General features: G+C 41.3%; 1 protein-coding gene across 7 annotated transcripts in view; it reads right to left on the reverse strand.

Annotated features, from left to right (window-relative positions):
- The window catches only part of epb41l3a (erythrocyte membrane protein band 4.1-like 3a), a 164,836-nt gene that overhangs the window by 64,737 nt on the left and 79,321 nt on the right, over positions 1–20,778 (reverse strand). For 5 of the 7 annotated variants that reach the window (XM_007900967.1, XM_007900966.1, XM_007900954.1 and 2 more), the window contains exons 2-3: positions 8,042–8,214; positions 4,510–4,722 (exon numbers count right to left, since the gene is read on the reverse strand). In XM_007900967.1, the coding sequence (XP_007899158.1) occupies positions 4,510–4,722; positions 8,042–8,214 (386 nt within the window). Of the gene's footprint in view, positions 1–4,509; positions 4,723–8,041; positions 8,239–15,328; positions 15,434–20,778 lie in introns of those variants that run through there. The other 2 variants (XM_042331956.1, XM_042331955.1) reach the window with 2 other exon arrangements.

Genomic DNA, 20,778 nt, shown 5'->3' on the forward strand with positions numbered 1-20,778 from the left:
TGACAGAATGAATGGCCTTCTTCTATGCTCTGAACTTTTGTTTTAAAAAGACCCATAATTCAAACATTTTCTGGGGAGAGAGTATAACAGTATCATTTTACCTCCATCACCACCCCCCCAAAGATCATAAATGATACAAAGATGAAGAAGGCCGTTCGACCCATTTATTGTCATTCTTGTCAATAAGGTCGAGGTCAGCCCATTGCAGCATGAAGATATATTTTAGATGAGAAAGAGAAATGTCACCATGAAAAGGCAGAAAGACCACTCTATGTAGAAGTCCTGATGATCACGGTTTGGCCATTTCACAAATTCCCATCTCATTCCTTACATAAACTCAAATCCTCATGTTCTCAGACCAACGCTCAGTGGACTACCTACTCCAATGCACAATAAAGACCCAATAAAGTCCAAATGCCACAGAAACAACCTCAGCATTACGTCATCAGACCTCTTCATCATCACACAACTGTGGAACCAGCCAGTCGAACAGCAATTACATCTGCTCCATTAGAGATTAATTCAGTGAGGTTAAATATTCCTCTAAAGTATTCATCTGAATAAAATATACAAAAATTGATTAGAAGATTATTACTCAGATGCCATCGTATTCATGCTTTTATTCACATTATGCGCATATAATCTTCCTAAAGCTTTAGCATCCTTCTGGTATGCTGTGCTCTCTCAAATGCTTTCAGAAATTCCATCACATTTATCCATCCAGCCTTTCTGATTGAACGGTTTACACACTACACGACACTGAGAGAAACAAATGCAGTGCTCAAATGCCTCCTTCCTCCAGAAGATTGTCAAATTATCGGATTTAGAAAATGAAAAAACCTTAAAATAAAATGCTTCCTTTTTAACTTATATTGTTATACAGTGGTGGTGGGGCACAAAGACTTGCAGACCAAAATATATATTTTTAAAGTATCTCAAAAACTTAATGAAGCTTTTTTTTTGCATTTTATGTGCAAGAAACACAGTTAGACCTTAATCAGTGAGACAACATAGATTACCATGCAACAAATATCCAAAGTAACTTGACATTTACAAAGGTTTAATTTTCTGCTCTGGAAAGCTGACGAGGCTCATTCAATTAGACATAACAGAGGCTTGGAATCCCTGCCAAGTTGCTAATAGAATTGGCTGAAGTCCTGGGCACTCCAACAGCTCCACTAGCTGAGTGCTCGACTCCCAGCCAGCAGGTCACGAGTTTGAGTCCAGACCTTACATGCCTCTCAAATTTCACTCAGGTCAGTTTGAGTGGAACACAATATTGCAGGGTATAGTAGCGTGAGGAGTAAACAAGTCAGAGGTCTGACCATTTGCTGGAGTTTTTTGACAAAGCAGATGGGCAACACAGGGGAGAGGAAGGGAAATGGGACACCAGGGGTGGGGGGAGATTAAAACCGGAAGAGAACAGTAAGAAATTAGCTGAAATTTGTTTCAATGAACTTTGGAGAAAGCCTTAAGGCTGCAAGTCAATGTCCATATGGAAGGGTGTACGAGCAACAAGATGCTTACTCATGCCCCATTCCGATGGTTTGTCTAAGATTAATTGGTTCAATTCCAGCAGCAAAATAATTTGCAATTTGGTGACCCTAATTGCTTGGCTTCTGGCAACCTGTAACTATGTTCTCCAAGCATAGTTGGGCAAGGTGCATCACCTTCTGAAGAAGAGATCGCTGGCTCCTGAACAGGCAAACAGAAACTGCTGCTTGCGCCCTGCATGAAGGGCACTGTATAAATGCAAGTTGTTGTTGTTACGAGCAGTCAACAAGCTGGAAAGGGAAACTCCAGAAGAGCAGAGAGTTTCCATGTGAATCAGACACCCAGCCAGCCCCCAAAATAAGCTTGCATGACAGTCAAGATAGGAAGGGCACATCAATCTTCGGAGTACATTTAAAATATATTTGAGATGTTTAAAATGGTATTTCAGATTTTTCTAAACAAAGGGGTTTGAAATGCAATAGTCGCAAACTGGAATCGATGATTTCATTGTGACACCTAACTTGCTAAAACAAAATGTCAAAAGACCATTTTGTTTTCCAACCGTTCGTACTGTCTGATCCTGTTGCCAGCTTAGAATCAGAATCCAACCGAAACAACAGCCACGGCCACAAGCAACCAAATACAGGCCTGAAAAAGGTTGGAAAACAAAATAAATTTTGCTATCCCTCTGATCATAATCATGTTTAGCAAATCATGCAACTTAAAGCATAAACTCGGACCAGACAGTCTCGATTTAAATTGGTAGAAACCATTGTCTAGACTAAGTTTGGAGAACTGTGTACCGTGCTGGATGCCATTCTACAGGAAGTATATTGTTCAACAGGCGATGCACAGGATAGATTTACAGAAAGGTTAACAGGAATGAGTGGGTACAGCTAGCAAGAAAGATTGTTAGAGCTTTTCTCTCTGGAGATAAGTGGATTGAGAGGAGGCCTAATAGAGGTGTTTAAGATTATGAAAGGATTCGATAGTATGGACATTGATAGGCTGTTTTCAATTGTTGGTGAGTTCAGACTGAAGAGCATAAACATAAGATAGTCAGTAGCAAATCTAAATGGGAGTTTAAGAGACATTTCTTTATGCAGCAGATGACTGCTGGAAAATGTGGTTCAAGTAAATCGCATCAAAGTATTCGAGAGGTTACATGATGCATACAACAACAACAGCAACAAAATTATAGTTGTATAGAGTCTTTCACATCGGGAGGACATCCCAAGGCGCTGGATACATGAGGGAGAATGGAATAAAGGGGTATAGGAGAGGCGATTAGGAGAGATTGAGGCTCATGGAGTTTAAACACACACAAGCTGTAAAATTTTCTCAGTTTCTATTTCTCAGTGATGTTGGGTGATTGAAAGAGACATTTTCTATCTCTTACAAAGGAAAGGGTCTCTCAGGTTGAGCAATTGATGCAAGACTCTGCTGCCAATCGAGACTTGAAAGAGAATTTCACAGGGATTTTGTGAATTTTGCTCACATTCATACTGATGTTGCATAAAAAGAAAACCTTCACTACTGAGGAGGGCATTTGATTCAGATCTGAGAGGCACTTAACATATCCTGTCAAAGTACCTAATTTGGGCAGCTGTTGATTCCATTTTTTCAAAAAGGGTTTCCATCAAATTTATAAATATGAGGCGATTATAAAAAGATTCAATCTCTATTTCACGTTCAGCAAGAGAGTTACCATTTTACAGTGCCCCTTAAAACACCAGCTGTCACCAACTTACCTAGAACACAACAAAATTCCAAATCAATGCTGACAGCACTTCACAACTACAATGTGAATCTTTAAAGGGCAAATAATAACAATCCTTGCCTTTGACATACCACCATATCATCTTGTCAAAAGTCTGACAGTGCTTCATAGGAATCATTGTAAAGTGCAGTGACTGTATTTTGTTGGCGAACGCAACAGCTATTTGCACACAACAATGTCAATCGAACAGCTTTCAAGTGAATAAGCAATTTTATTTGAGGGATTATCGGTCAGGACACCGGGAGAAACTTCATTCTCTTTTCAGATAGTGCCATGGGATGTTTAACATCCACCTGAACAGGTAGATAGGACCTTGGTTCAACATGAGGTTGACATTATGAGTCCTGTAGCTCAGTGATTAGAGCACTCGCTTTGCAAGCGAGAGACCTGAGTTCAATTCCAGACAGGGCGAAACCTTGGGCAAGTTTCCTTACTCCACACGCCTAATAATAATCCCTCCAAAAACCCAAAACAATAAAAATTGGTCATTTTCAATCTACGACTGTTTGTGGGACACTGCTGTGCGCAATTGGCTGCCCCGTTCGCCCACAAATATACAGTCAATTCACTTTACAGTGTGTTCTGTGAAGCGCTTTGGGACATCCTCCTGACGTGAAAAGCGCTATATCAAATGCAAGGATTATTATTATTATTATTATGAGATTCTCCCAAACCCCCTTCTTCATATTGAGCATTTCTTCAGCTTATTCTGCCTGATATTTTCTCCTCATTAACTGGCAATTGGGTTGTAGGAACTTGTGAGTGTAAATTTGCTGCCATGTTTCCTTCTGAAAAGTGCTTTGGGACATTTGTATTTCAATTATCAGCATTTATGTATTATCAAGAAGATGTGATAAGGCGCTATATCAAATACAAGGATTATAATCTTTCACATAATTTTACGTGAAAGATGCAATATAAATGCAAGTTGTTTGCACATGCTTTAATTTAGATTATAAATTGATAGTGCATTTTTAATGTGACAGTTGTCCTAGAAATTCTCTTCAGTTTGTTCCAAAAATAATTTTTGAACAAGTAGATTTGCATTCAAAAGGGAGAAGAGAATGGAGAGAGAGGCGATCAGAAGGGGCAGAGGCTCACATGGAGTATAAACGCTGGCATGGACTTGTTGGGCCGAATGATCTGTTTCCATTCTGCACAGTCGATACAATCCCACAGGATTTAGATGCTCCAAAAAAAATTCATACCAGGTTGCAACAAAGCACACTCCTTACCTCAACCTCACACGTATGTTCAGAGGAATCCAGGAGAGTTACTTTGCACAGCATGGTCTTCAGTTTTTTTACCCCTTTCAGAGGAGATTTGGATAATTTGCTGGAAGAGGATTTTTGGGAGAGTTTGTCGTCTTCAGCCAGATGCTCTTCCTGCTGTTCTTCAGCAACTTTAACAGAAGCCCCGTCTGCCTCTTTCTCTCGGTCACCAATCTCCTGAAATGATCAATTGGTTAGCTCGTACAAACAATCACAAGCTAAGGGTAAAACAACAAAGCGATAATCCGAAAGTATTTAGACTGCTTAGAGGTAAATAGTATTCCACCGTGAACTTGGATAATCCTAAATGTTACAAGAGAAGATAACTACACACTTGCTGCTTAGTCTATGTTGCCATGTGTTTTATTGTTTAAAGCTGCTGAAGACAGCCGGGAGCAGTTCCATTGTTCCAAGTTCTTCCTGCTGAGTACAAGTAGAATCTGCTCTGTTCGGCTTGTGGATGGGGATTCCAACTCACAACTCGCTATTCCCTGTGGCGGAACTTCCAAGCATCAGAGCAGCGAACACCTCTGTACACAACATCTTTCTGAACCGGCAGTTTTAATATAGAAAACAGTTCCGCCAAGTGCAAACCCAGTGACGCAATTAATTAGGAAGGTATCTTCCTTCACCGTAAAGTACTGGTACACTGTCCAGCATTCTGAAATAGTTAACTACAGGACTCACAGTAACACTTGTTGTGGAGAAATTTGGGGCATTCTGATATTACATGTGGATCCTTCTGACTTGTGGTACGTGTGGGAATGTTAAGATTTCAAACACAAGATTGCTCTTCAAATCAGGATTTTATTTAATTCTCTCACCAATTTTCTCCTGGTTGACCTTTGTAATCCAGGGGTACAAGGCCAACTGTAACATCCAAACTTGCCCCAGCTAAGGACAGCTAACTTACAACAGACGGCATTCCACCTGCAACCTTCCTTTGCTTTTTTTCCCCCACACAATGCCTGAACAGGTTAATACGTCTCAGTGTTTCACACAACGTTACTTTGAAGTGCAGGGACTGTTTTTTTATGTAGGCAACAACAGTAACTGAATTGCACTATCGACAGCCGAAAAGAGTGGAAATGAATGGCTCAGGAGTCTGGTTTACACAGTTCAATGCTACACCTGGTTGTACATTTACCTATCAAGGCGAGGTCACTGGTGAGCTTTTAGCATCAGTGTTTTTCAACAATAAATCTTTCAAGTATCTATTTTAATGATGAGATGAATTAATGATGCCTACAAGGCAAGCTAAAAATTCTACACCAGTCTTGTGAAAGCATTTTAACTCTTCAACTGCTGGGCGAGTTACAGATATTCCGACCTTTGCAGACCAGCCATTCTTATGTGTTCACCTCCCAGACGGTGATGCGGGAGATCGAATGACTTGGAGGAGGTGCTAAAGTACGCAAAACATATTAGGTAGGCTGCACTTCTGTATGTGTAACTGGGATTCTTTTTGCAAGAGGAGGGGCAACTTGGAAACATTTAACCTGCATTGAGGAGCACAGCCAAGAACGAATAAGGGGATTGCGCAGTGAAGACAGCAGCCAACAATGCAGCAAAAGGCTGACTTGCTGCATGGCTGGCAAGCTCCCATGTATACATTGCCGAGACTTTGGCATTGAATAGATAGTGCATGTGCTAGTTCTGATGCTATCAGCAATGATTTGTTCATACTGTGGTCTCTCTCTGCAGGGCATAACTCCTACACAAGTAAAGAGCTCAGATGGCTGTCTGGAAAGGAGGGGAGGCTACGGAGAAGAATTAACCCTTTCCAAGAATGCTGCTGTGGAATCATTTGCCTACAAACACACGGCCTTTACAGTAAAAACCCTGCAGATATTTTGAGAATGTGATATGTTATAATAATAATAGCTTGCTAAATACAGTCACGACACCTTTCATGTCAGGAGGATGTCTTAAAGAGCTTCATAGGATTCACTGTAATGTACTTTGGCTGTATTTTGTAAGTGAATGCAGCAATGTCCCACAAACAGACAACAACAATATAATATAATTTATATAATGCGTTTCACATCGGGAGGATGTCCCAAGGCACTGAACAGTCAGTTTCAGACCCGAGCTGGGGGTCAGGGTCGGGGAGGGTGGAGGGCAGGGGCAGGAAAGCGGGGTGATCGAAAACACGGTCGAAGAGGAGGGTCTTGAGATGGGTCTTGAAGGAGGCAAGAGAAGGGGCGACGCGGAGGGACTGCGGGATGGAGTTTTAGAGGGTGGGAGCAGAGTGGCAAAAGGCCCGCCCGCCAATAGTGGGGCGAGCGAGGTGGGAGATATGAAGCAGGCTGAAGCCCATTGAGCGAGCGAGCAGGATAGTAGGGGATTAGGAGGTCGCAGAGGTAGGGGGGAGCAAGACCATGGAGGGCTTTGAAGGTGAGGACTAGGATCTTGAACTGTATCCTCTCTGTGATGGGAAGCCAGTGGAATCGGGCGAGGATGGAGGTGATAGAGTCACAGAGTCTGGTGCAGAAGAGGACACGGGCTGCAGAATTCTGGATGATCTGCAACCTATGGAGGGAGGAGTTGGGGAGGCTGACAAGCAAGGAGTTTGGATAGTCAGCCTCAATGTAATGAAAGCATGCGTGAGAGTTTTAGTGGCCTGAGGTGTGAGACAGTGGCCGATCCGGGCGATGTTGCGGAGGTGGGGGAAGGCAGAGCGGGTCATGGCACAGATGTGGGGTAGAAAGGATAGTTGAGGGTCAAACAAGACCCCAAGGTTCCGGACTGGCTCAGTGAGGTGGAGTGTGCATCCATGGATGGTGATGCTATCAGTGCCTGAGGTGAGGAGGCGCTGACAGGAGCCAATCAGGAGAGCCTCGGTCTTGTTGACGTTCAACTGAAGAAAGTTATCTCTCATCCAGGACTTGATGAATGACTTTTATCCTGATTTTTTCTAGTAGAAGCAGACGATGAATCACATCAAGAAGGAGACACACCAGAGAAGCCCTGAACCTCTAAGCAATATTAACTAACCCAGTTTAAGATGAAGCCATATGCTAACATGAATCTCTCACCTCTGCTTTGGGAGAGCAAAGTCAGTGTTTTGATGGCTGGTAGCCAATACTGAAGGGTTTAGTGAGATTGTTTCGTTTGGTGAATCAGACCACAACGTGTTTAAGAGATCAAATCATTGCTGGCTCTTTGCCTAATATTACCACAACATCCTGGGAATCACAGACAGCTTATCTCACCTTCCCCTCTTCCCCACCCATGGGCAGAACCTGCAGGGTTACAAACCTTCCTGGTGGAAGGGGCTGCAGTGTGGGGTGCAGATGTGTCAATACTTCGGAAGCGCTCTGAGACATTTCCAATTGATAGGGCACTATAAAAATATAATTTCTCTCTTTCTCGCTCTTAATCTGAATTGTGACCTGTATTGCAAATTCCACAACATCAGCATCAAAGAAAATAGACAATTTTCTGACTCCTGTTCGTCCCCTTCAGTAAGGAACTGTGGGATCGAGTGAGATACCTGCTTCTTCTTCTCAGGGCTGCTCAATGCTGCAGGGATCCTGTCCACACCGTCCGCTTGTTCAGTATCTGCAGCCGCCTGCTGCTGCTCCTGCTGTTCTGCCGCTGCCTCTTTCTTGTCAGCGGTTTCCTTGTGTTCTTGGTCCTGTTTTGATTCAGGGTCTGAGTCCGGTTCTGTCGTCATGGTTGAAAGTTATTCTGAAAATGGATCCATTACAAAAAATGTCAATTTACAACAGCTTTTGTGCAAACATGAATATTTTATTCACAAGACTGGTTTGGACGAACAAGATCTTTGGCTCATCAGATATTATCCCTCCAGCATATCCACCCTACCATCTTCCCATCACAACATCAAGCTGCTTATAAAATGAATTCTGTCTCCTGGCCTCAACTACTGTCCTTGTTGACCTGGTCCAGTTGTTGATTATCCACTGAGTAAAGAACAATTTTTTGGTGTCCATCCTGAAATTGCCCTTTGGAATTCTAAACCTCTGTCCCCATGTTCTACTGTCTTGATGCATCCTGAAGTATTTTTCTGGGTTCACTTTTTGAATCCCTTTTACAATCTAATGCACCTCTATAGGGTCCACTGTGACACATCATGTCTTAAGGCTGAAGAGCCCAAGCTTGTATTTTGAATGATAACACTGGGGAAAATGGGCAAAGCCCTTCACAAAATCTCTCTACTACTGAGAAATAGCGGAGCACACTGGTGCTCCTCTGAACTGAGCACATTAATGGGGAAGATGACAGTCCTAATTGGCATGAAGTCACTGAAATCACTGACCTCACTGTGCTATTTGAGGAACTGCTCAGTAGATTCAGTGTTTCCCTACAGCAAGACAGGAGTTGGGAATTGGTTTTGCTGAAAGTGGAAGTCAGGTTCTCCTCTAGTGGCTCAGTGAGTCCATCACCCAGTGCAGGACTAGGCCAATAAAACAAGAAGTTTGCAGATTCAAATCCCACCTAGCGCTGAGTTAGTTGATCTTAGCCAGGCCGAAGATAAGCTATAAATGACCTTAGTGTTCCTGGGTAAGGAAAACAAACAAAATAAATCAGCCAGGTTCCTCTTCCCAATGATTATCCAGAGACCCTTGCTAGGTGGGTTCAGATATCAGTTGAAAATGGGAACAAGCTCAACTGTGATGTTGAATAGATTGTCAACACTTACTATCAAGCCACACAAATGAACAAAAGTATGGGTGGGGGGAGGGAGAATTACTTGGGGCACTTTGAACTGCACCCTAGTGGAGAATAAAGTAATAATAATAATCCTTGATGCAGCTCCTAATGTCGTCAAGATGTCTTAAAGCTCTTCACAGGATTTACTGTAAAGTGTGTATTTTGTGGGCGAACACGGCAGCCAGTTATGCACAGCAATGCCCCACAAACAGCTATGGAGTCAGTGACCAATTTTATTTGTGGGCTTGTTAGCCAGAACATGGGGAGAAACTACCTTACGTTTTTGAATAGTGCAAGGGGATCTTTATCGTCCACCTAAACAGGACCTCAGTTCTACATCTCATCCAAAGGACGGCACGTCCGACAATGCAACACACCAACACCAAAAACAAAGTAAAAAAAGATAATTTTTAAAAAAAAAACTGAACCTAAGTTGCGAGTCTCACTTTCATTTGCTGCAATGAGCGCTGACAATGGCCTGGGAGCAAGCCAGCTGCCATCCCTTGGGGAAATGGTGCAGAGATCTCAAAAGGTGCAAAGGCAGGTGAAGATGTATTAAAAAGTCGACCTCGAATCTCGGTGTGAACACAACTTATAACACAATTCTTTCATGATTCCATTGTTATGGTGAAAGTCAATTCCCACTGCTTCGGCAGCAGAAAAAATAGTGTAAACTTCCAAGTCAGTTAGCCTACAATCTACTTTGAAGTACAGTAAGAGATATGCTGACACAGATAATCACAAAAGACTCATTTTGAACTCAAATTTCTATGAACTTATTCCAATGAGAGTTCTTTGAATTTAGCAGAATATTAAATCGAAGCATAGGAAAAGGGAATGCAACAAAGATATTTTCTGGCAGTCACCAAAGACCCATTGCAGATTTTCTGTTAAAAAGACAAATTTATAGTATTGGGCTTGTGCCTTGTATGGCATTCTGAAGAAATATTCCACAATATTCATCCCACTGGTCCCTGAAAAAACACCCAGCTCCATCTCATCTCAAACAAAATGCATATTCACTCTCCGTAAATCCTGTGAAGCATACCAAGGAATTCTCCTGACATGAGAGGCTCTATATCAGATGCAAGAATTATTCATTGCTATTGTTAAACACTTTAGGGACTTATTTTAAAATGTAAACACAGTTAGATTGACAATAAACCGGTGGTCAAATCAGGAGGCAAAATGCCAAATCAGTAGCAGCTCCTTATAGAGCCGAGTAAAGGAAATATTCACTCCCAGAGGGCAACAGTGACTGGGAATAACTGAAGAGACATTCCCAGGATTCCAGAAAAGGTTACGAAATTTCGATTCCAAGAAAGCAAAGATGCACAAGGAAAGAGAAAGGAACAATGTAGACAACTTTTAAAAATGTCACCAGTTTTTTTAGTTCTGGTCAGCAATGAGCATAACTAAATTTGGGAGACCCAGAATTAGGGTGTCTGAGTGCAGCTGGTAAGATTTTAGATTGATGTTCCCTCTAATGGAGATTTCATAAAGGTATGTTAAATATAAACATGGGAATGCACAACTTTAGGAAGCATTTGTGGATGCCAACAAGAACAACAACAACAACTTGGATTTATATAGCGTCCTCCACGCCGGACGGCGTCTCAGAGCGCTTCACAGTAACAGATCCCGGGACCGAGCCAGGGGGAGGGGGAGGAAGCTGACCAAAGGCGCAGTCGAAAAGAAAGGTCTTCAGCAGAGACCTGAAAATAGGAAGGGAGGGAGCGAGGCGGAGGGAGTAAGGAAGGGAGTTACAGAGCATTGGAGCATAGTGGCTGAAGGCACGGCCGCCGAGGGTGGAGCGGAGGACTCGGGGGATGAGGAGGAGGCCAGACCCGGGGGATGAGGAGGAGGCCAGACCCGGAGGAACGACGGCAACGGGTACTGTTTTGAGGAGAGAGGTCAGAGAGGTAGGGGGGTTGCAGAGTGCAGGGACTTGAATACAAGGGTGAGGATCTTGAAATCGATCCTCTCTGGGACAGGCAGCCAGTGCAGTCTGGCAAGGACAGGGGTGATCGGGGAGCGGAGTTTCGTGCGGGTGAGAATGCGGGCGGCAGAGTTTTGAATGATTTGGATTTTATGGATGGTAGTGGATGGGAGACCGGCGAGGAGGGCATTAGAGTAGTCAAGCCGAGAGGTGACAAAGGCATGGACCAGAGTTTCAGCGGCAACTACTAAATATAGCAAGAGAGGACTTGAAACATACTGAGTGAGGCCCCACATTCTCTTGAAATTTTTCTATCACTGTATATTTTATCCTAAACCACACATTCAGCCTTGAACCAAAGTCATGTGCCCAAGGCATGTTACTGCTGTTTTACATTTCTTAAACATCTCCTGATTCTTTTGGTTCTATATGCATTTCCCATCCTCTCGTCCCCTCTCCCCCACCCCCCTGAAATGAAACTAAGAGCACCATTGGTTTCTAACTTAATATATATTTATTAGATTTAAAATGGCTGTTACAAGCACCAAGAAGAGAGAGATTTACTTTGAATATCAGAACCCACTGGAATCCATTCAACAATTTTGAGAAATGGCTTGGCTTGCCTTGGTTCCATCTGTCAGTTAGGATGTCTTATTGGTACTTCTAACAGCTAACACAGGGACTCTTCTAGCAGTTGAGACATCTTTCAATCTATGCTGAATGCATCATTTGCTAGCTCAGACATATGCACCATTCCTTGACAAAAATGTACAGAAAAAAATGAGGTTATGGTTGCCTGTACTGCACTCCAACAGAACATTGTAATTCACTTACAACACCACCCAGTGAATAATTATGCAGAAGTCTCCAATAATCATCATCATAGTAATGCTTGTATTCGATATAGCACTTTACGTCTTCAAAGCATCTCAAGGCGCTTCACAACATAGTCAAGTAACTGTATATTTGTAGGTGAACGGATGGCAATAGGACATCACAAAGCTTCAAATAATTTTTAAATCAATGATAGTAATATATTGCAAACAGGTGGGGGAGGGGGGGCGGGGAGTGTTAGATACTCGATTTCACAAGATCACAATAGATGAAGAAGGCCACTCGGCAACAGCTATTAGATGTACTAATAAGACGTCCTAACTTACTGATGGAACCAAGACAAGCCAAGTCATCTCAAAATTCTTGAGTGGATTCGACCCATTTTCTGATTGATCTCATCATTCTGGAATACAAATCCCAGTATCTTCCCATTACAGCATCACAAACAATTTCTTGAATGAGTCTTTAGCCAGCCATCCTTCTTGGTAACATGTTCTTGGTTTAATACCCTTTAGTCCATTGTTAATTCACATCCATATCTCCTTCACTGTAAAGGAGTCTCTTCAAAACAGCTAGTATTTATTATTTTTAAAGTACTCTTTCATTTTTCTTCAAAGGATTGATTTGGTTTGATTAGCTTTGCAATTACTGAGTCGGCTGGGATGTCCAGAAGGACATTTCCATTTTCCAAAAGGAAAGTGTGAGCCCCGGTTCCCACATACTGAACTTCCACAAAGGCTCACACAAATGGAGCCCTCTTCAGTAAAAGTAAAAGTAGGAAAACAATGAATTAAGAATAATAATAATCCTTGTATCTGATATAGCTCCTCATCACGTCTTTGAGACATTTCCAAGCACTTCACAGAATATACTGTAAAGTGAATTGATTTTATATTCGCCCATAAAATACATCTAATTCACTTTACAGTATATTACGTGAAGCACTTTGAGATATCTTGAAGACGTGATAAGGCTCTATATCAAATGCAAGGATTATTATTATTACTATTATTATATGAAATTACTTTAGTCAAAAAAGTTATGGATTTCCTTAAAGTATAAACAGTTGTAAAAAGTTTGATAATATAAATAGCCCTTAGCCTTAATAGTCTGATCTACAGAAGGCCATTTTGAAAATGAGAAATATGCAATACTCAAAATATCTAACAATTGTTTTCTAACTAATATGCGTGTTATTACTCCGAACTTAAGTTAAAATTGCTTTTGTCACTCAAACAACTCACCCACATTTTAATTTAAAAAGAAAGTCACCTTAATAGCATAGAATACTGAAATCAACCAGCTTTTGGTAGCGTGCCATTTGGATGGGATGATCTTGACTGTATCCAAGTAGTTACAATATAAGAATTGTGTTTTACATCACTGCAATAATTCAGTAGCTCTATTGCACATGACCTGAGGACGTTGCTATTAATGAGCATGTGATATGCAGTAATAAGCAGAAGTAGATTTCCCCTCTGCAGTGCATATTTATTATCAGGGCAAAAATCTCTCAGAACACGATTACAAAATCCTTGGCATCATTACAAGTTAGCAGTACTTCTTTAAAGATCAGTGTTTGGACATACTTACTTCTCCATAACAGGAAGCCAAATGGAGCAAAGCAACAACTGCAGCACTGAAACACTCAACAATCACAGCTGACCTAGTAGCAACACATTCTTTCAATGCTGAAAGGTAGATCCCTGGAGTTCTGGTTTTACTAAAATGAGCAAACCGCATAGTGCGGTATGAGTAATATTGTTACTACTTCCACAGATGGATTCCTTTATTCAATCCCCATCTGTATTCAGTTATGTTTTCCATATTCAAGTCACAACGGGTAAAACATAAAATAGTTCAGTCTGACAAATGATGAAGCTACACTTTCCTTTAAGCATCTGTAAAATGCATCTTCTTGCTGGCAAGTTAACAGACTTCTAAAGAAACAAAGCTAAGGAAACTCTAGCTTTGCTTTTTCCATGGGCCTTGTGTTGACCTACTTAAGTATTCAAGTGAGAGACAAAGGAGTGTGCATCAAATCTTTATTCCTAGCCTATTTTCTCCAACCAATTTTCTCTCCCCTCGCTCGTCTCCTGAAGATGTTTTGACTTTTTCCTTTACTGGGGTTTAGCAGATACCATTCACTCTCCTGCAGCTCACCGAACTGGCCATTTAGGTGTGAGCCTTCATGGCGACTCTCGGCAGGCTGTTCAACCACCAGTCATCACTGGTGAGCTGATTCTAATATTATCCAACATTCACCTGCAAAATACACAGTCACTACACTTAATAGTGAATACAATGAAGGCTTTGAGACATCCTTCTAACATTGTGAAAGGCATTACTGTATAGCAAAATAATTAATAGTAGTAGCACTAATATTCACTCACCTAACTTTCAGCAGGAGTCCTGAATATCAAACAGTAACAGGAACGCTAGTCCCTCCTGAACCCTGGACATGGAAGTTAATTATAGCTCTATCCTTCCCTTCTCCACCAAGCACTGATCTAATTAATGTCTTGGGTGGTATAGCTACTGAGCACTGATCTATTCAAATCTTGGATCTTCCTAGACTGGACTGTATGAATCAGTTATTCACTGAACCTTTGGGTGTCCTCCCAATGGGGCACTGGCTTCATGAGGACAGTGGCAAACGAGGGGAAAAAAACTCTATGGATTAACCTCACCATGATGGCACTCAAGAATGATGTTTTTAACCTGATTTCTGTGACTGAGTTTCGTTGTCGTGAACAATATGTCAGAAGCTTCAATGAAGAATGGGCTCCTGTCATTTTTGTAACATAGGCATTACTCTCCTGACTCATGCCTCAGCTGGTCTGATCATCCCAGTTCAGACTAGCAGAGGCATTTATAAAACTGGCAAATAGGTCACAAGGCAGCAATTATTGGAACTTAGGAACAAGAGTTAGGTATTTCAGCCCATCGAGCCAGCTACACCATTTCACTAGATTAAAGCAGCTCTATATATTTTTAAAAACCCATTTTCTGATTCTCTCTCAGTATCCCTCAACAGTAACAAAGCTATAAAGCGCAGGTACTCTACACAGAGAAACTCAGATAGCTAACATTTAATTTCTGTACTAAATACCTGCACGCAGTGCAGTTAGTGCCTGATGTAGCAGAAAACCAAATTAAAAAGGATCTGCATTTCCTTCCATGCATTACACTTCAGCATACATTTCCTCTGAACTGACAACACCTGATCCTAGCTGCAGTCATAGAACAGAAAGCACAATTTACATATGACTATGTAACACAGGGGGAAAAAAATCAAGATTAAAGAGCATGCAAGCAGCACATCCCTACTTTTATGTTCAGATGCCGTCCAGGAGTTCCAGGCTTTACTTCCTTTGCAAAATTTACACCAAATTATTTTTCAACTCTTTGGATTTGCACTTGGCCCCATATCATTTTCGAGGGCCTCATCTGAAATGGCGCGACCAATTGCTGTTATGGGAATTAAACCGGTTACTATTTTTATACATTGCATAACCTGGCAATTCTGCACTGCTACACAGCAGATTGAAAGAAATGGAGCAAGCTGTAACTAGATGAACTCAAGATAACCAATGTCAATTTGCAAAAGAGAAATTCCATGCCTGCACATCATGCACAGAAGATTTTCGTTTAATGGCTAAACCCACATTTATACTAATAATCCTTGCATTTGATATAGCGCTTTTCACGTCTTCTCAATGTCTCAAAGCGCTTCACAGAATATGCTGTAAAGTGAATTGACCGTATATTTGTGGGCGAAACGTGGCAGCCAATTGCGCACAGCAGTGTCCCACAAACAGTTGTGGATTGAAAATGACCAATTTATTATTGTTTTGCTTTGGAGGGATTAACTTGCCCAAGGTTTCGCCCTGTCTGGAATTGAACCCAGGTGTCTCGCTTGCAAGGCGAGTGCTCTAACCACTGAGCTACAGGACTCCACAACATTTGTTAAGTGAAATTAATACGTATAGCTCTCCACTTATACCTCAAACCCCATTTTGGGAGAGCGAGAGGATATTCAAGAACAGAAGCTTACATAGATTTACATAGAATGATATGGCATGGAAACAAGCCGCTCATCCTAATGAGTTTGTATTGATGTTTATATTCCACATGCGCCTCCATTCCTCTTATTCACCCTCTATTGCCTTTTCCCTAAGTTTTCTCTTAAATACAAATATTGCGCTTTAATCACAGCTTCCGGCAGTGAGTCACTACCCTCTGCATGAACATGTTCCTCCTAACGGTTCTATTAGATCTACTATTGTGAGTCCTGTCGCTTTGAGCACTCGCCTCACAAATGAGTGGACCTGGGTTTAATTCCTGGCAGGACAAAATGTTCATAGAATCATAGAATCGTACAGCACAAAAAGAGGCCATTCGGCAAATTGAGTTTGTGCCGGCTCTTTGAATAGAGCAACTAATGTCAATCCCACTCCCCAGCCTCTTCCCCATAACCCTGCAAACCCGTCCTCTTCAAATACCCGTCCACCGCGTTTTTAAAAGTAGTTATCGAGCAAGTTTCCTTACTCCACATGTTTCTATTCACCTAGCAGTAAGTAGGAACACAGTTGTTAGTCAATTGGCAGATCGCTTTTCTGGGCGTAATAAAAATAAATAATTAAAAAGTAATAATAATTTGGTCACTTAATCCATGACTGTTTGTGGGGCATCTGCTGTGTGCAATTGGCTGCTGCATTTTGTCCACAAAATATACAATCAATTTCACAGTATATTCTATGAAGCACTTTGAGACGTCTCAAAGACGTGATAAGGCGCTATATCAAATGCAAGGATTATTATTACTATTACTACTACTGGCTATTTTACCTATATGCCCCCTTGGTTTGGACTCCGACAAGTGGAAACAGCCGATCAACAGTCACCTTATCAAATCTGTTTGTGTTCTTAACCTCAATCGTCTCAACCCTAGAGAGGAAAGCTTCAATCGGTCTAATCTTTCTTGATATCCACTCATCTCTAGTATTATCTTTGCAAATCTACACTGCACTCTATCCAGTGCAACAATATCTCTCCTGTAATATGGCAATCAGAACTGTACCTAATACTACAGATCAGTGCCACCAGATACAAATAAATTCCAAATCAATTTAACATTACTCTCCTACATTTATACAGTACTCCACTGGACATAAAGCCCAGAACACTATTCCCCAGCGTTGAATAAACAGCCAAGACTCTCATCACAACTCACATGATGAATGCCTGCTTGAGGGTAAATCAGTGCCAATCGAAAAGTACCTAGTCATCAAAAGATAAATCAGGCATGAAAGAGGGAAATTGCACCAGTTGGCAAAGATTTTTTTTCAAAAAAGTATTTGATCAGTGAAAGAAATACAAAACAATTGTGAAACCTGACAGCCTATATGTGAAAAAGTTGTTGTCCTTGAGATAAGGAAGGGCCTTTGCATTGTTTGCCACTTTAAGGTGCAACTGTAGATGTGAGGAATTTCATATCCACAAAGCAGTAGTACCCTCCACAGCCATACCCCTCCCTATCTCTGTGACCTACTAACCCCATGTCAACCTATCCACTTCTCCGCTCAGCAGGTTTTGATCTGCTCCACATCCCCCACCCGATCCGCCCTACTATCGGCAGTTGGGGCTTCAGCTTCTTGACCCTCACCTTTTGGGACTCTATCCCACAGTCCCTTTGCCTTGCTCCCTCCCTTGCCTCCTTCAAAGTACGTCTCTAGACCCTCCTTTTTAACAACGCATTCGGCCAGCGTGCTCGCCCTACCCTCCCTGCTCTCCACCCCATTGATCCCAGCCTGCTGCTCGTGTCCAAATCCCTGACTATCCAGCATATTGGGACAGCCTCCTGATGTGAATGGCGCTGTATAAATCTAATTTGTTGTTGTTCTATTATGTCCCTCATACTCAATGATAACATCGCCAACAATTAAGGGAGCACAAGTTCACGACAGATTGGTACATTGATGACTCTGCAGGTCAACACGTGAGAGATATTCTGCTGTGACAGACATCCACACAACCACCAGGGCAAACCAGTACGTACACCAATATACTTTAATTTCTATTTTTATTTTCTGCAATTTAAAACTTCCCTGAAGGAACAGTCAAGCAATCAGAGTCTACTCCAATTTTCAACAAAACCATTCACAGTGAAATTAGCCCTGAAGTGCAACTCAAGGAGGTTTCTCTGCTAATTTGCCTTCAAGCTGCTGCATCCCCAAAATGGACTGCAGGCATTGTTGAGCACTTCAATGTGGACTCTTTTCAGGCCTTTCTAAAAGTAAACAGTCTGCACGTCACTTTAATAGATTGCACTAATATAAAAAGCTATTTTACGCTGCTGCAAACAAGAGGCCTTCACAACTCTACAATACAAAGTTCCCACCCACACAGCTTGGGGGAGGAAACAAAGAGTAGTCAGTGTATTTAACCTCTTTCACTTCTGTGTGGTAATTGGAGTATTATGGATGAACTGATAGACAAAAGGTCATAGTCTAAAAAGGACACCAGACACTTGCACAGCATTTCCTGCATAGGATGTTTTTGAGATGCATGGTCAGACATGGATGATTTTTTTCCGATGGGAAATTCAAGACTGATGAGAGAAAGTTCCATAAGATTTCATTAAAGATTCATGGCTGCCAGAATGTTCATTAAGGAAAGAAACTCAATTTTCTGACAATACATAGCAGCACATTGAAAGTCTAATAATAAAAAAAATCCAGAAAAATGTAAACTAGTGAAATTATGAATTCCACCTCAAATGGACAGCAAGATATAACTCAACAAATAATGTTTTTCATGTAACGTACATCTTGAAGTACTTCATAAAGACAAAAGAAAGCAGTGATGAGTGTGAAGTCGAAGGAGAATTTAAGGGTGGCAACTAAACACACAGTCAAAAAGATAGACTTCTCACAATAATAATCCCTGCATTTGATATAGCGCCTTATGTTTTCTAGACATGTCAAAGAGCTTCACAGAATATATTGTAAATAATAATAATAATCCTTGTATTTGATATAGCGCTTTTCACGTCAGGAAGACGTCCCAAAGGGCTTCACAGAACACACTGTAAAGTGAATTGACTGTATATTTATGGGCGAACGCGGCAGCCAATTGCACACAGCAATGTCCCACAAACAGTCATAGATTGAAAATGACCAATTTATTATTGTTTTTGTTTTGGAGTTATTATTATTAGGCGTGTGGAGTAAGGAAATTTGCCCAAGGTTTCGCCCTGCCTGGAATTGAACTCAGGTCTCTCGCTTGCAAAGCGAGTGCTCTAACCACTGAGCTACAGGACTCCACGTCCTGTAAAGTGAATTGACTATATTTTGCGGGCAAAATGTGGCAGCGAATTATCCACAGCAGTGTCCCAAACAGTCGTGGATTGAGTGACCAAATTATTATTAGTTTTTTTGAAGGAATTATTACCCCTGGAAAAGTGATCCGCCAATTGACTAACACCCGGGTTCCTACTTACAGATAAAAAGAGGCATGTGCAGTAAAGAAACTTGTCCAATCTTTAGCCCTGCTGGGAATCAAACCCAGGTCCTCTCACTTGCGAGGGAATGCTAACCACTGAGCTACAGGACTTAAAGGGTTTGAACAGGAAGAGAAGGCTCATTTTTGGGACAGAGGGAGTGAGGAATGAGCAGTTCCCTCCTTCCCTCCCATCTTCAGAGATGTATCTTTTAAAGATCTCTGACTGAGCTTTCAGACACCTTCCTTCTCACCCATTCCCCCAACAGCTCAGGCTCCCAGTCAGTTATGTGAAGTGATTTGAGACATCCTGTAGCTGTGAAAGACACTGTATAAATAGAAACTGTTGTTGCTGTAAACTAGAGTTGGAAGAGCAGACAATAAGAATGTCAATTAATGGAGAAGTCTTCGTATTGTATAATGTCAAAAGGAAACACGTGGGTTCCTGAATTGCATTTACCCTGGGTTAGTGCACAGGATTTAACAAATTATAGACCTTTTTTTGTAGCTATTCCAACAATAAACAATACTTATACTTATGCATAGCAGCATGGACTCAAAACATTAACATGGTTAATGTCATCCAACAAAGCATACAAAACTGCAGGGCAATGGCAGGGTAGATCAGAATTGAGCCATTTTATAAATAAAATCTCTAAGCCCTTCTGCTGAGACATTTTTGAACCTTTTAAAGCTTAAGTAATAAGAATTACTGATCAAAACAAAAATCAGTTTGTAGCAACTGAAGTCAGATAGATCACACTGATTTCTTGCAATCACCTCCAAAAATAGTTTGTGAACCAGATTCTGATACAATACAATTCTGGCACATTATCAAGCAGGTAAGTGCAATTCAGGAACCCACGCGTTTCCTTTTGACATTATACAATACAAAGACTTCTCCATTAATTGACATCCCAGCATCCTGTTCAATTCCAACAACAAAATAAATGGTCTCCAGCCACTCCAAAAGGATGTTCCATTTCCACGTGTTGCAAGTGGTCTGTTACAAGTGCACTGAGTAGGTACAATAAGATGGTCTGTGACAAGCTGTGTTTATTAGACCATTTCTTGAATGTTAAATGGCAGAAATGGAAATCTTTATACACTGGTCTACTGTAAACAATTTAAGTCTGTTGCACTGCAATCCCAGCAACAGCATATAATGATTGGAAATCAGATGCAAATACAACTGAAGTACTTAGAACTCGCCACCATCATCTGAAAAGAGCCTTTGTAAACCGAGACGTGTAGAAACTTTTAACTTATTTTAGACC

Source organism: Callorhinchus milii, unplaced genomic scaffold (assembly GCF_018977255.1).
Source record: "Callorhinchus milii isolate IMCB2004 unplaced genomic scaffold, IMCB_Cmil_1.0 Scaffold2, whole genome shotgun sequence".
In the NCBI taxonomy this organism is placed as follows: Eukaryota; Metazoa; Chordata; class Chondrichthyes; order Chimaeriformes; family Callorhinchidae; genus Callorhinchus; species Callorhinchus milii.